We start from the raw sequence: 16,681 nt of genomic DNA on the forward strand, positions 1-16,681 counted from the left end.
TGAACATGACTAATAACTCCACTGGAACTTGTTAAAATCCTTGTCATAGTGCCTAATCAATTGCTTACAGATAGCTTTCTAGATATCCCACTTTGTTTAATCAGCATAACCGCAAACTCTATTCCAAATCCATATATATTCCTTCTAATACAATCAAGCTCATAGCTCACTGCCAACATATTATACTGATTCAAATCAAGCAATATCTAGTTCTATACATAATCTCATACTAAAACTCTTACAATTGCATTAAATCATCCAAAACAAGTTCTGAAAATCTTCCAAAATCCAGCAGCAACTTAACGCATATATACAAAATCCAGAGATAAATTAAGCAGACGAATGAAGTGCAATTCTAATAAACTCTCGAGAACATGGCCAATTACCAAATACCATCGAGAAGCTTTTTAAGCAGCTCCTTTCAAAGCTTTCTTCAGCTCCTCCGCCACGTCACCCTCTTCCTTGCTCTTCTTCCCACCGCAATCCGACGTCGTCCTCTCGCTGCTCCACCGATCAGCTCTTGCTCTACCATTGTTGCTCTTGCTTTTGTTATTGCTCCTCTCTGCTTCACGTTGCTTTGAGTGCGATCCGTAATCTACTGTCGCCTGCGAGAACGGCGAAACGTTTGACATCATCACTCCCCTGAGATCTTCGACAGCTCTCTTCAACTCCCTGTTCTCCGACCGAAGCTCCTCCATAAACAAACACACCTTCCCCAAATCAACACCACCACTACCCGTGTCCCCCGTGGGTTTACCATCCACGTGTTCGATCCCAATCTTATCCATCACCAGAAACGGAAACCTCCTCAGAGAAACCACAGCCGTCGGATCAAACTCCCGCCTAATCTCCGCCGGAACCCTAACCCCCCACCTGAAATTCACAACGGCGCGTCCCCTCACAGGCAAACTCGTCCTCGCCGCGACCTCAACCCCAGACAACAACCCAGCGATGTCTCCAGCCGAAGCCGCCGACGGAAAAAGAGTCACCTTCGCCGGAGAATCCACAACCTCGATCGACGGATCCTCCTCCGAGACGGATCCGTTGAGACTATTCGCGTCGAATCGAGACGAGGAGTGTGATTTCTTGATCGAGAAGTCGCCGAATTGGGGTTTGAAGTGGATCATGAAGCTAGGGTTTCGCTGGCCGAGGAGGTTGAACTCGGCGCTCATGAGCATGGAGGTTGAGAACGGGGAGCCGAAAGATCCGGTTCCCGTTTTGACGATGAGGGAGAAAGGGTTGTAAGAGTCGTTGGGGCGGTAAGCGATCTTGAGAGATGGGCCTGATTCGAAGAAGGTGGAGAGGTTGAGGCTGAGCTCCTTGGATTCTCCGGCGACGATTCCGGATTGAAACGGTAGGCCTATGATGCTCAGAGGGATCTTGGCTCTGAAGAGAGGCTTCTTCTCTTCGCGAAACTTCATCGACGCCTTCATCGTCTTCTCAATCAAAATGGAGAGATGAGTTTTATTGGGATTATCAACAAGGAGTTGTTGTGGAGAGTGTAGAGATTGGAACCCTAGGAGCGGAGAGAAGTAAGCATCTTGGAACCCAAACACGTGTTTTTTTAAAACTCGCTTTATAGTTACGGTTTTACCCTTCTGTTATGTAGAGAATAACAGATAAGCTCGTTGACTTAGTTCGAAATGAAAGGTGGACAAAATCACTTGTGTTTTGTTTATCTGTTCTGGTTCTTTATTGCTCCCGTTGTTGATACATAAAGCCCGTATATATAAAATGGGCCTGATTGGGTTAAAACTCACACACATGTGGATAAGGATTAGCTAGGGACCTTGATTGTTTCTCTTTCTTTTCTTTTTTTGACGCTGGTTTTATTTCAAATTCAATAAGTACAAAACACTTTCAAACAAAACACACACGCACCTCCAAACAGAGGATTGGGAGGGAATGAAAAATAAAGCAAAGTAAAGAACAAAAGGGAAAGCAAAAGATAAATAAAAGAGAAGACTGCAACACCAGTAGGTGCCATCAAGTCAAATCCGCAGATTAGGGCGGATGAGGAAGAGAACCTCACATACTAAGAGGAAGCTTCATGTCAAATGATTGCATCAAGCCATATCGGACCTCCAGCATCAACATAAGACTGGTAACGGTGATCTCGGGTGACGCTGACTGCAATGAGGGATCTTGATTGTTTCTCACGCCATTGTTTTCTTAGGCAGGATTTAAGGCTGGCAGTATCATCAACGATGTGGTTTATCCATTCACTACTATTAAGGACAATATTTCCTATTGAAGTTGGAAGAGATTTCTTAAAAACTCATCTAACTTAATATTTACAGCGAGAAAAACAATCACAATACTTAGAAAGCGAAATATATTGGAAGTAGATTTCACTCCACTCCAAACCTTGTCTAAGAATTCAACTTAATAGTTCAAAGACTCGACAACATGATAATAGGACCATGAAGAATGAAGGCCTATCCCAAGCTCAGAAAAAGTCAATGTCGTTGTAGATCATATTATCATTACGATCATTCTCCGAATAGTTATAAAGAAACGACAAATGAGAAGGAGAGGAGAGCTCCAAGCATAGACGGCCTTAAGGCCAAGCAAAGCAAGCATCCGCTTGCAGCCTCAAATTTTGCAGGTTAATATATAGCCTTTTAAAACAGCCAATATTTTAGAAAAATATAGACTTTTTCTCTTTTCGACTGCGGCATTAAGTGAATACGTGAATCTCAGGACCGGCTCTTGCTCCAAGTCTCATACATCAAAGCTATATAAATGGTTTTCGTGTTCACTTGTATTTTTATACCAATTATTCATCGTAGCTGTATAAGCTAAGAGATCAGTAATATATATTTTTCATACAGTCGATAAATAGTTTTTTCATTATTATTTTTCTATACGTTGTACAAATCTAACTCTAGTTTTTTGAGTGATTTTGAGATTCATCAAATTCAACTCTTTAGCGGTCGCTAGTTTGGAATCCGTGGGATAAAATTAGGTATGAGCGTTCGAGTACCCGTTCGGATTCAGATCGGGATTTTCGGGTTTACGCTCCTGGATCTCACACTAAAATTTTATTAGTACGGGTCGGATTCAGATAATAACACTTCGGATTCGGTTCAAAATTGTATTACATCCTAAAACCCGTAAAGTAACAATATATCGTTCAGATTCAGGTTATATCGGTTCGGTTCGGATATAACCAAAGTAAAAAACAAAAATTTGAAACAAAACATAAAAAAAAATCTCTAAATTAAATAAAAATTAATCTATCACACATAAAATTGATAAAATAACAATAAAATGTTAAACCAAACATGAAAACAAATATCATTTGTAAACAATATGCATTACCTTATAGAAAATAGACTTGTTATTTCATTGAGCAAATTATAAAGTACTTATTTATAACTAACTGTATACTTAGAGCATTTATTAAAAATCTAATATTTATTTGTATCTATCATATCACCACAAATATTAAATTTTATAATTGAAACATTTATATATATTTCAAAATTTTTATACTGACTATTAATTTCAGATTTTTCAGGTTATCCGTTCGGGTTTGGTTAATAACACTTCGGGTTCGGATATTTTTTGTACCACCCTATAAGATCCATCTGACTATTTTTACATTTTGGATCGGATAACGGAACAGGTTTTTTGGTTCGGGTTCGGTTCGGATTTCGGGTTCTGGACTTTATGCCCATGCCTAGATAAAATTTGTCAGTGGTTAGACTATTTGTTGCCACATTTTGAAACATGTACTTAACGTGGGAGATGTTAATCCAGAGAAGTACTGTGCATCTATATGTTACATTATTTTGTTTTTTCTTACATAAAAAGTTTTAATTTAATGAATTAATATCGTTTAATAAAAAAAGAGAAAACAAGCAAAAAAATTTTGATTTTTAAAAATAGTGCAAGCCCTTTGGCCTGATACTATGCTCAAGAGCCATTATGTTTTTTTCTTGCATAAAAGGTTTTAATTTAATTAATTAATATCTTTTAATAAAAAAAAGAGAAAACAATAAAAAAAATTTGATTTCTAAAAATTGTGCAAGCCCTTAGATTTTAGATTTTTGTTAAAAAATTTGATTTCTAATAATTGATTTCTAAAGGCTTAGTAAGATGTTTTAGATTTTTTACTTGTTCTACAAAGATATATTTTCTATATGTTTAAGGTATTCTTTATGCTTTTAAAAAATATTAAATGAAAAATATTTGAATTGATTAAATTTCATTGGTGAAAAGTTATTGGAAAGTGTATAATAAAGTAAAAGAAAAATTAAATTATAAACATTTATTAAATTCATAATAAGCGTGAACACTTTAGAAAATCTTACTCTAAGAAAAATTTGTTTTACCAATTTTCTGAGTTTATATAGTTCATGGGAAACCTCTTATTAGTTATTACATCAATTTCCTTTGATGAAGGAATAAAACTTAGGCCTTTTTAACAAATATTTTGAAAAGGAAATTAACTAGACCGTTATATTGGTTAAATACTTAATGCGTTTAGCTGTATGCCAAAACAATAAAAAACTAGGTTATAAACATAACAAAATCTGATAACGTAGATATATCCGATTAAACAGATATGATATATCAAACAATATACTCATTATTGTTTCCCCATAAGAAATCATACGCAGTTGTTTTTTTAATAATTTTATCCTTGTTTGCTGACAAAAGAAAAATGTTTTTTTTTTCTTTGTCGGGGGTCCACATTCCATCCAGCTAAGAGCGATGTACAAAAAGATTAGAACTGCGAACCACGTCAAGCAAATACGATGGAGGACCACAGCCAATACGGCTTAGCTATGTGCACGTGTCTGACATTCAGCGGCTTAGTTGCCCGCATGTGGGCCGAATCTAAAAGAGAGCACAAGACTCGTGTGTTCGAACTCTGAGTCCCTGACGCACGCATTTGTACAGAGTTCTAACCAAATCGGCAGACCCTTTCTGTTATGTTTCAGTTCTCTCTCTCTCTCTCTCTCTCTCTATTGTAGCCCTTAGATCACTTTCCTATCACGTCTACATCCGACGGCTATTATTTATACACCATTGACTCTATTTCTCTATATAGCTTAACTAATATATAAACCCAACTGAGATTGTGCAATAAATATCTAAGGTTTTATTTAAGGTTTAGCATGTGTATAATAAAGATGATCGATCCACGTATATGTCCTCTTTAATTAACAATTTTCGGTAAGCTTATCAAAAATTAACATTCTTTAGTTAACGTATTAAATTAGGTTTTTAGCATATACAATATAGAATCGCTAGCTGTCTTTATTAATTTATCTTCTATCAAAGTTGGCAAGAGATATTTACGGGATAATATATACTCTCTCCGTTCCACGAAGATAGATTTTTTAGGTATTTCATACAAATTAAAAAAAAAAACACATTAAACTACCATAATAAATGTATTGTTTTCTGTAATTTTCAATTTTCAATAACTTTTAACCAATAGTAATTCAATAAAGTCAATTAATTTTTTTGAAGTTTACAATTTTTTCATAGAAAACACAAAAAATACATTTTTCTGAAACAATTTTTTTTTCTAAAAAATTTATCATTAAGGAATGGAGGGAGTATTATATATAGCTATGCATATTGGTATATTCTCTTCTAATTCGTGGATGATCACTAAACATAGTAATGAACTTGCTGTATATAGATTTCGATTTGTTCTAGATAATATACATGTATAATATCTGTTAAAGTAGTAAAATATTACTCCTTCAAGTTTTGTTTTTCTGCTAAATCAAAAGGTGTTAAGTTTTGTTTTATTTGTAGTCGCAATTTGATAAAGCACAAGGGAAAGAAGAAGAATATTAAAATAGACGTAAGGAAGTGAAACTGCCTCGTGCATTATGAGAAGAAGGACGTGAGACAACTAAATGAAAAAGATAAGTGAGAGTCACCAAAGAGTCATGCCATCTCCATGTCTTCGCATTCCACTTTATCATTTATCTTCAACTTTTCTACATTATTGTCTGATTATCTTTTGTTTTTGCTAAAAATTATTTTCTTTTTGTTCTGATGAAATCCTTTTATTATCTCTCTAATTTGAACTCAAGCTAATCGTTATTGCATGTGTATATATTCTTTTGCGGTTACTTAGGCTAAACATTGAACTTATGCAAATTAAAAGTCCAGATTTTAGTATATGCAAAGGTGGATCTCTACCATCAACCATACAATATATAAATATATAAAATAATATTTTATTCATGGGAAAAACAATCATAAGTTTGTTGAGTTTTTGTGCATTACATGGGGCCAAGTTTGTGGAATCCTACTTATCTATTAATTTAATCAGTTAACTAGTACTACCTGCATTTATCTATCATAAGCACAAACAGACACAGAACATAAATATTTCAACATTGCGTAAAATATATAAAAATAGCTATATTTAAAGAAATTACAACATGATCATTTGGGTAAGAGGGGATCAAATGCGCTTCAGCTATTTCATGTCTTGGGAGGCATACTTACACATACATGTAATTCTTACTTACAAAAAAAAAAAAAATCTTACTTACACATTTTCTCATAATTAATAACTACATGTAATTAAGTTAATTGACCCAAAATTTCCTTTGAATTTAGATGATGGTTATAACTTTGTATATATGTTTGTTTGATTACGAAATGGGTTCTGGTCATTACAAAAATATCAACAATCCATTAAATTATTTGCCTACATCTTCTGTTCGTATATATATATGCATAACCATATTCAAGTATTTAAGTTTTTTTTTTGCCAAAAATCAAGTATTTAAGTTGAAAAAGGAATGATTTAAATAATTTATTTCCCTACATCTCATTGTTCATATATATATATATATATATATATATATATATATGCATAACCATATTCCTTTGTCCTCCTATATAACCTACCCATATCTCCACTTACTATCAAATTCACCAACCACATCTTTCTCTCTTCTAACAATCAACCCTAATAATTCCAAAAATGGAAGCCACGATCTTCAAGGGCAGAAGAACCTCATCATCAGCCCTAGCGATGCACAAACAGTCATACTCAATAACCAAATCAAAGCCAAAGATACGTATCATTCACATATATGCACCTGAGATCATCGAGACCGACGTTGCCAACTTCCGTGAGCTCGTGCAAAGCCTCACCGGCAAACCAGAAGACCATGGCGTTTCCAAGACAAAGCCAAGAAGAGATACTCATCGTCTACGTCATCGTCAGGTCCTAGACATGACCAACGCGGAGAAACTAAGAGAATCGGAACATTATGATCAAGGGTTCTGCTTAAACTCAGAGATGGAAGAGATCTCGATGACTTGGAACGGTAACAACGGTGTTGGTGAGAGCTCCGGAGGGTTCTTGAATGGTATGGGAGATTTCGAAGGGTTTATTCAAGAACTTGGTGAATTTCCCTATTTGCCCTTGACATCCATGGATGTTTCTGCTTCTTCTAATTCACCTTCTTCCTCTCATTTACATGGCGGATCAGTTTTCTCAGATTCCCACCACCAATTCGTGTGACTCTCTGTCTCTCAGACGAAGTAACCTTTTCTTTTTAAGTGATGTAATTTATTTTGTTTATTAGGTTTTTGTGAAAATAAATTTAATTTATTATTTTTGTTTAATATGAAGTTAATTAATTTATCTTATTGCATGAAAAGCTTAGACTCCTTTTAATTCTCCATTAATGTCTCATGAGTTCATCGTGTCAAGCATGATACATTTACAATAATTAACTCTTTTTTTCGCACGTCCTCTAAGCGATTGATACAAACGAAAGATGCTTAATATGAGGCTAATCAATTTATTTTATTGGACGAAAAGCTTAACTCTTTTTAATTATGCGTTCATCATGAGAAACATGTTATAGAAGTCTTTGCGTCCAGAGATATATGGTATTCTTTCGTAGCTCCGACGAGTTGACTTAGTGTTCTTTCGAAGTCTTTGCTGTATCCTTTGTGTCGTGTGGGCGTTGTTGTAGCCTGTTGTACCGTTCATGTTTGACCGTAACTCGAGCTTCCATGTAAACAGTGTTGCTACGGTGAACTTTGTCTCTTCGTCGAGATGGCTCGGCTTTGTTGGTCGAGGTCCTCCTCCAGCGGAGCTCCGGAGGCGTATGCCAGACGCTTCCGTTGACGCCTGCTCTGAGCCATTTCGGTGAGTTCTTGACGGAACAGTGTCAGGTAGAGTAAGAAGAGTTATGACTAGGATGATTATATTGTTGTTCTGCTTGATCTTTTACCTATTAATTACAAGTTTTCTGTGTTAGAAACTTTGAATTAATCTCTATGTATCCTAATGATTTTTTAATTTTTTTGCGGTCACTAGGATCAAATCAGCTCTTAACAGATTGTGGTTTCAATTAAATTTGTAACCGAACTTTCATTTTCATAATGATATTTTACCATTTAGCAAAAAAAGAAGAAGAGATATATGGTATTCGAAGTATTTCAGTTTGTATTCAGTTTGTTTGACATTTACAGACATAAACAGAGGAACATAAAGCAACAATGTCTCTTTGTTAAGAGACGCGATCGTCAATGAAACAATCTTGATGATCACTATAATTAATGCCGATTAACTTCGTTTTTACTAGCTCTATCATTACATGCTACCAAATGGTTTATCATAAACAGATGATCAATACTGGATTCATTGATATCGGTACATAATGCAACAACACATTAAACCGTTGATATTACAATTTTTTTTAAAAAAAAAACAGAACCGAAAACCCGAATCGAAACCAAACCGAAATAACCAAAACGGTGAAACCAAAACCGGACGGAAACCTTGAACTACCCAGACCAACCCGAACCGAAAACTACTTGAACCGATCTGAACCAAAATTTGTATGATGCAAAATGAATCCTCTAACCTCCTATCCGACGAGAACCAAATATCCGGACCGATATCCTAAATGCCTACCCGCAGCGCCCACTTGTGTTGGACATATTTTTTCTTCCAAATCAGCCCTACTAAGGTTTACTTGAGCCTCGCCCTCGGGATGGCCCAATTTGACATCACTAGGCCCAATGATTGGTCTTGAGCAGTTGAGTGTAGTAGGCATGCCTTGAATCTTTTGGCCTCCGGAGATGATCGCCGCCGTCAGAGCAGCGATTCTCAAGCCACAAGGCTATTCTTCTAACGTCAAAACTGCCTTCTTGTTCCATTCTACTCCCATCCTACAACGCAAACATAAATCCGTCAGTCTATCTCTCTTATTCTTCTTCTTCTGCACGTTTTGCTTGTATCTTGAGTCTTAGCTCTCGTTTTGACTTTCGCCATATTGACGTGTGACAGAACTCAGAAACACGGAACAAAAAGTTGTCAAGAAGTAGGGCAAAGCAAGATTTGCGCCGTAACGTGAATGCTTTTGCAGAACACTTGTTTGGGGTAAATATCTTTAATGTCTGAATTTTTTTTATCTTTCTTTTACATTTTTAAAAGCTCTCTCAGTGTTTCAACAGATATGGAGTGATGGGTTTGATTACTCTGAAAAGCGCACCTCGTGGTTCGAGAAACAATACTTTAGGGTTTGCAAAAGAAACCGGATTGGTAGTAGATACATTCATCAACGTTTGGATAAAAGTAAGACAACACACTCTTCTTTGCCTCTCTGCTTCCTCTTCTATGTCTGAAAAAACTATATAGGTTAGAGTTTGTAAAAAAGGGATCAGTCTAATGAACTTCGGAGTCTTGGTTTCATTTTGCTTTTTTTGATGATTGTGTAGGTTGTTTTGATTTCAGTGGAGTTGATGATGAGTGTGAAATTGAATACTTTCTAAGGAGTGCATTGGGTGCATCATACAAAGAGAGGAAATCTCGGTGGAGAGCTCGTCATATCTATGGCTCAAACAGACAAGAAGAGGGTGAAGCTCACTCGTGGAGGTATTCTAACAACAACAACCGTGGAGGAGCCAGCTGGAGACAACGAGTAGATCAAGAAGAAGAAAAGGAAGAAGAAGAAGACAAACATTCTTCAACGGAAGTCAACGACTTAGATTCGAGTGAGCAGTCTCATAGACAAACACTTGGTCTTAGTTCCTCAGGTCCCTTAACCCTTGGAGATGTCAAAAATGCGTAAGTAAATTAGTTACTTAATTTATCTCATCAGAGGGAAGCTATATGTTTCTATATATTGATCTCTCTAAACTCTTTGCGTGCAATCAGATACCGACTTTGTGCATTAAAGTGGCATCCAGATCTTCACCACGACTCTACCAAGGTAACCAATACAATATAGGGATGTTAAAATGGTAAAACCCACCCCATTTAAACCCACCCCGTTTAAGACCCACCTCATTTAAAACCCATATCCGTTTAGACCCATTAAAAATAGATCTATTAGGGATATCCATTTAGATCCACAAATTTTGTACTAACCCATTTAGACCCATTAAAATTATTGTTGATTTAAATTTTAATTGTTATAACTTTATGGTTTTTAACAAAAAAATAAATGAAACAAATAAAAAATTTAACTAATTTTTATTATTTAAACGCAAATCAAATTGTTCTGGTAAAACCGTAAAATCAAGTTTTCTTCTAAAACCGCAAAATTGATTTTTTCCGCTAAAACCGCAAAATCAAGTTTTCCAACCAAAACCGTAAAACGGAGTTTTCCCGCCAAAACCGTAAAAGCGAGTTTTCTCGCCAAAACGCAAAATTCGATTTTTCCGCCAAAACCGTAAAATCGAGTTTTCCCGCCAAAACCGTAAAATCGAGTTTTTCCGCCAAAACGCAAAATCGAGTTTCCCGCCAAAACCGTAAAATTTGAGTTTTCCCGCCAAAACCGTAAAATCGAGTTTTCTCACCAAAACGCAAAAACCGAGTTTTCCCGCCAAAACCAAAAACCGAGTTTTTCCGCCAAAACCGTAAAAATTGAGTTTTTCGTCAAAACCGTAAAATCGAGTTTTTCCGCCAAAACCGTAAAACCAAGTTTTCCCGCCAAAACCGTAAAAATTGAGTTTTTCCGCTAAAACCGCAAAATCGAGTTTTCTCGCCAAAACCGCATAATCAGATTTTTCCGCCAAAACCAAAAATGTGTTTTCCGTCGAAAGTATAAAATCCAATTTTTTTTTTGTCAAAACTGCAAAATCGGAATTTTTCTGCATAAATCGTAAAATCAAAATTTTCGCCAAAATTATACAATCACATTTTCATACAAAAAATAATTAATTAATTATATTAAATTAAATGGGTTAATAGAGTCCCCACTAATTTTAAGTAGAACCCATTTAATAAATGGGTCTTAACAAAACTACCTATTTAAAACCCATTTAACTAATTTGGTCCAAATTGACATTTTTTTTTTAAACCCATTAAAAATCAGCTAACAAAACCCATTATAACATCCCTAATACAATATGTGGTCACTACTTCGTTGTTTTATTTTGACAACTCAGTGTGAATGTGTTTACCGGCACTGATTTCAACTTGGTATGTGAAACACAGGATGCAGCTGAGGAAAAGTTCAAGCTATGCAGTATAGCGTATGAATCGTTATGCGAAAAGTTTGCCATGAAGTAATAAGATTCGAGTTTGGATGGACACCGTGATAAGAGTTGGATAGGATATGAGTTCCTAAAGATTACGAGAGAGATCAATTTATAAAAAAAAAGATTACGAGAGAGCTGTTTTTCTTTACAGTTTTGTTGCGTTCTTACTTATTAAGTAGCTTCTTTGGAGTTGCTAAAGATTAGGGAGTTGATTAAGAGAGAATAATAGGTAGAAGAGGATATGTTCTTCTTTACTGGTAAATTATCTGATTTAATGGAGTTGATTGATGTATCAAAATAGTAGAAATCAATATTCAAAAACCTTCCCACTGCTCTATAGAGAATTAGGTGAACAATTCTTAGGTACGCCATGTGGTGAATGGTTAAATTCACTACACTCTTCGTAACCAATCAAAATACCACGTAAGAAGAGTTAAAAAATGCAGTAAAATAAAAAAATAAATAGCTAAAAAAAAATAACACCGACATTAATTAACGTTGTCTGCAAAAGTCTAAAAACCTAAACTCTAAAACCATAAATCCTAAATCCGAAACACTAAACCATAAATCAATCCTAAAATCTAAACATAAATCTTAAACCTTAAACCCAAACTCTAAACAATAAAACCTAAACCCAAAACTCTAAACCATAAACCCTAAATCCTAAAATCTAAACCCTAAACTCTAAATTCTAAACCCAAAACTTCAAATCCTAAACCCTAAACTCTAAATCCTAAACCCTAAATCAAAACCTCTAAACCGTAAACCCAGCTGCTAGTTAATAAGATTAAGGTTTACGGTTTAGAGGTTTGGGTTTAGGGTCTAGGATTTAGAGTTTGGGTTTAAGATTTAGAGTTTTGGATTTAGGGTTTAGGATTTAGGGTTTAGATTTTAGGATTTAGGATTTATGGTTTAGAGTTTTGGGTTTAGGCTTTACGGTTTAGATTTTAGGATTGGGGTTTATGGTTAGTCTTTTGGATTTAGGATTTATGGTTTTAGAGTTTAGGTTTTTAGAATTTAGAATTTTGCAGACAGCGGTGTTAATTAACGTCAGTGTTTTTTTTCCAGCTATTTAATTTTTTATTTTTATTGTCTGATTTAACTATTCATACATGACAATTTGATTGGTTATGAAGAGTGCAGTGAATTTAACCATTCACTGTAGAAGTAAACCTAAGTATTGTTGTTCGAATTAGGTGGACATCTAGATCGATTTTCGAATGTCTAGACCGTTTTTTTTTTTGAAAATATCGTTATGGTAAAATCATTTTGATTACATTCAATTTACCAATTAAGCGAATGTCTAAACCGACTTTTGGAACATGGGTAGTAATGAACATGCAGAGTTATTGGCCTTGACAACTTAGCAGACTAATCTATAATTATAAAGTTGAAGTATCTGCCTTTTTAGTAGGAATGGCAATTGGACCGCAGCCCGCGGGCCTGGCCCGTACAAGACCCATGCGGGGCGGGTTTAGGTAGAGATACTATAGGCCCATTTGTGAGCGGGTCTCGCGGGTTAAGTCTCATGAGGGTTGGGCCTTTGCGGTTTGGGTCATTGCGGGTCTTGCGGGGCAGACATAAGCCGCACCACTTCCTCTTTTGTTGTGTCTACACCTGAAAAAAAAAGATGGACGAAAATGGCGATATGGCGATTCATGTTCTCTGTAGCCACGACTCCATTGACGAGCACCAGAGGAGCATCATCACCAACCGGTTCTTCTTCTCCTCGACTAAGGTCACCACCGGAGCTTCTCTTCGTCTTCTTTCCACCACCATAACTTCTCTTTTTGGAGATCCTGCCACCAGAACTTCTCTCCTTCCTCGAGCCTCCACCGGAGCTTCTTTCTGTCTTCTTTCCACCACCATAACTTCTCTTCTTGGAGATCCCGCCACCGGAATTTCTCTCCTTCCTCGAGCCTCCACCGGCGGGGCGGGTGGTACCGTTTGCCACTAATATTTGATGACCCGCGGGCTTTCAGCCCGCAAAGGCGTAAGATGTTAGCGGGGCGGGTTTGGGCTTAAGGATTGAGACCGCGGGTCGTGGCGGGCCAACCCGCAAAGAACCGCCGGAGAGAGAGACCGCTGCGGGGCGGGCTACGGCGGGGCGGGTGGTACCAATTGCCATTCCTACTTTTTAAGCTGTCGACGTCACTCTGGAGAATGGGGGTTTTTAGACACGTGTATCCAAAATCTTAAGTGGTCTGATTACGTTTTGTTTTTTTGGGCTTTATAGTTTTAAAACTGGGCTGTAACTAATTTGTGCACTGGTAATGCTTTGTCCACAAAATTCTAAATCTAATCTGAAAAAGTCTATGACGACGCTCTGCCAAGCCACTGTGGTACCGCTTCACCTCCACTTCAGAGCGCGGGAGTAACGTTATGTAATTATGACATTCAATGGAGGAAACCGTCAATGTCCTAATCAACGCATCTTCAGTTCGTCACTGGAAGTGGGAGCCCTCTCCAAATCCCTCCATTCCAGCGACCTCGTAGATCCCAAAAGGTACTTCTAATTTCGATTTATTTTTTCCCTTTAACGTTCACTGATTTCGTACTCTTTTATAGATGCACACAGGCTCAATACCTTCAAACACATTCTGAAGGAAGGATCTCCTATGAGATGAGAGTTTTTAATGTCACCAGAAGCAACCAAAACTTCAGATTTGTCGACAGCCCTGTTGCTATTAGATTCACGGAGATACAAAATTTGATGAGATAGCAGAAACCATTAACCCTCTCCCGGTGGAACTTTTCAGGTTTAGTGATTACGAACAACTTATGTTATTGACTAATACGAACACGGATTTGTCAGGTGTGTTTCTCTTTCGATTCTTCTCAGCCATTCCCAAGAAATAACTTTCATCGCACCTGAAACTATCATTACTACAATTGTTTGGTTTCAGATATTGCTCGTGAAGTGAGGGATATTAAAACCATTTACAATGAAGAAACCCAGAGCACTAAATGTATTATGCCTAATATAAGAAGTCACAGGTTCATAACAACATCCCCTTTATTTTGTTAACCTTTTTAAGACCAAGGTTAGTTTTAATATATCAAAATGTTTTACATTTCATCTCTTCCACTATACAGGGACACCAGTGTTTGTCTTAGTGTTTTTGAAGGACTTGCCATGCTTCTCCATAATAAATTAGTAATGTCTGGTGTTGAGCCTTTAGTGATGAACATCAACCTTAAATTAGTAGGAGGCAGACTTATATCTCCACGCTCATGTTCTGCTTTTCTGTTTATGTTTTTTGTTGGCACTTTGCAATTTCTAATAAGTTAGTTTTTAAAGCTTGGATGTACGCAAGAAACTCATATAGAGCAAGTTTTTTGGCCTCCTCATCACGTTGTTTGTACTTTGAGCATCTCTCCTTAGTGGAATTTCTTTCATATATTAACCCATGCCATTTGTTTCTTTTTCACCCCATTTGTTTCTGCAGAGTTACCTTAAAGGGTTAGGAGTTAGTGCAGAAAACCCCTCTGACACATTCCTTACCCTAGGATCTGTAGCAGTGAGTAAGGTTGTTCATCTACTTCTACAAAATATGGAGATGTCAAAGAAGATTGAATCTATAACCGTATCAGAGCCTAATGACTATATCCTGAATTCACCGCCTCAGGTTAGCACGCTAATGTCAACTTATGATCTTTTATGATCTGACTCTGCAGTGTTTGTTACTTTTGACGCTGAGATGACAAAATTGACCAATATTTGTGCTTCACTGGTCATGGTATCAGTCACCGAGTAACCCATTATATCTATGTATATCTTCTCATGATTTTTAACGTTGTTTACGTTGACATTTTGTGATACAGCATGTAGGCGTTGAAGACCCACATGTCAGGGCCCTCCCACAAGGCCTCCAAGATATTGTTGGCAAGATATTCACTTTCCGCTTTACAAATTTAATTTCTCTTTTAACATCACTCTTTCCCTGTCTCACGAATTTCAGTCGTCACCAGCGCCCATCAATAGCTAATTTCGCGGTCCAGGTGAGTTCAACAACTTAGAACTTAAGTCTTTATCCTCCTTGCGTAACTGGCATATTTTCAACGGCAATGACAACCCCGGCGATGTTATGGCGGGAGCTGCATCCATAACAACACATTCCTCTCATGGTGTGTACCACAATGTTCTGTGACCAGTAGAAGGTTCAATGGTCATGGTATGGTTGAAGAAAACAGAGGCGAGGCAGCTCTACTACGAGCTCGACCTGTTATTCTTGAAATGACTGCGGAGAAGCCAACAGTTACAGAGGATGGACACGCTGTAAAGAAGGCACGCGTTGAGTAAAATCTCAAGGGAGTCTATGACCCTCATGTCGTGGACCACAGCTACGCTGGAGTTTTTGTCAAATTTAGCATAATAATGAAATAGGACTACAACTCATTCCCACCCGTTATGTTAGGGTCTTTGTTTTTTTTTCAAAATTTCGTATGTTTCAAGTAAGCTCTCTTTGTATAAGTATGTAAATAACAACTCCTACCTTCCGAACTCAGAGGAAGCTTTGACTTAAAGGTTCAATTTAGTCGCTTATTTTAAGTACCAGTTTACAACAATCAAGTTCCTACCATGTATCACACACTTGACGAACCCTTAACCGTAGATAATCATTTCCTGCCACACATTTTATTTGTAAAACTAATCACTGCCGTAGTACGAGTTTCTTCAAAAAAAAACGTCATGGCATGTGCACATGTATCAATCAGATGTAGCCACTTGAGAACCTAACTGGTTAAAAGGCCAATTATCAATGGAAACAGACCCTCCTGATAGTGTCTGAGATTTGACTTCTCTCTTTGTGTCTCATTTTTGAGAGTTTTTAATCACTGTTTTTTTTCTATTCACCGCTTATTGTCTTATGTTTCGTTCCTTCCAAGTTTTTATTAGAAATTCCAAAATTTTGGTTAAACCTTTCCCTCCCCTCTTTTCAGGTTTTGACTAAGACATTGTTCTTAAAATTTCATGTGCACATGTTTAGTGATTTATAGTTACTTGATGGCACCAAGGATCTTTAATATATACGGCCAGTTAGTCTCCCCAACCGTTACAAATAATACATCTCGACAAAACCAACACTTATAGTAAGTGTCTACATAAGCTCAAAGCCTCACTTGATGGCCTCTCACATATACCACTTGACAACAAATATATAGAACATTATCTTAATATTGA

General features: G+C 36.8%; 2 protein-coding genes across 2 annotated transcripts; one reads left to right on the forward strand and one right to left on the reverse strand.

Annotated features, from left to right (window-relative positions):
- Positions 1-227: 227 nt before the first annotated feature.
- Positions 228-1,628, reverse strand: BNAC08G28920D. Its single transcript, XM_013805780.3, has one exon. The coding sequence runs from the start codon at positions 1,431-1,433 to the stop codon at positions 408-410; it is 1,026 nt and encodes a 341-aa protein (XP_013661234.1). The 5' UTR covers positions 1,434-1,628; the 3' UTR covers positions 228-407.
- Positions 1,629-6,889: 5,261 nt separating this feature from the next.
- On the forward strand, positions 6,890-7,655 carry LOC106362721 (VQ motif-containing protein 25-like). Its single transcript, XM_013802576.3, has one exon. It carries the CDS (start codon positions 6,971-6,973, stop codon positions 7,514-7,516), a length of 546 nt encoding a protein of 181 aa, XP_013658030.2. The 5' UTR covers positions 6,890-6,970; the 3' UTR covers positions 7,517-7,655.
- The last annotated feature ends 9,026 nt before the right edge of the window (positions 7,656-16,681 follow it).

This window comes from Brassica napus, chromosome C8, assembly GCF_020379485.1.
Source record: "Brassica napus cultivar Da-Ae chromosome C8, Da-Ae, whole genome shotgun sequence".
NCBI lineage: Eukaryota > Viridiplantae > Streptophyta > Magnoliopsida > Brassicales > Brassicaceae > Brassica > Brassica napus.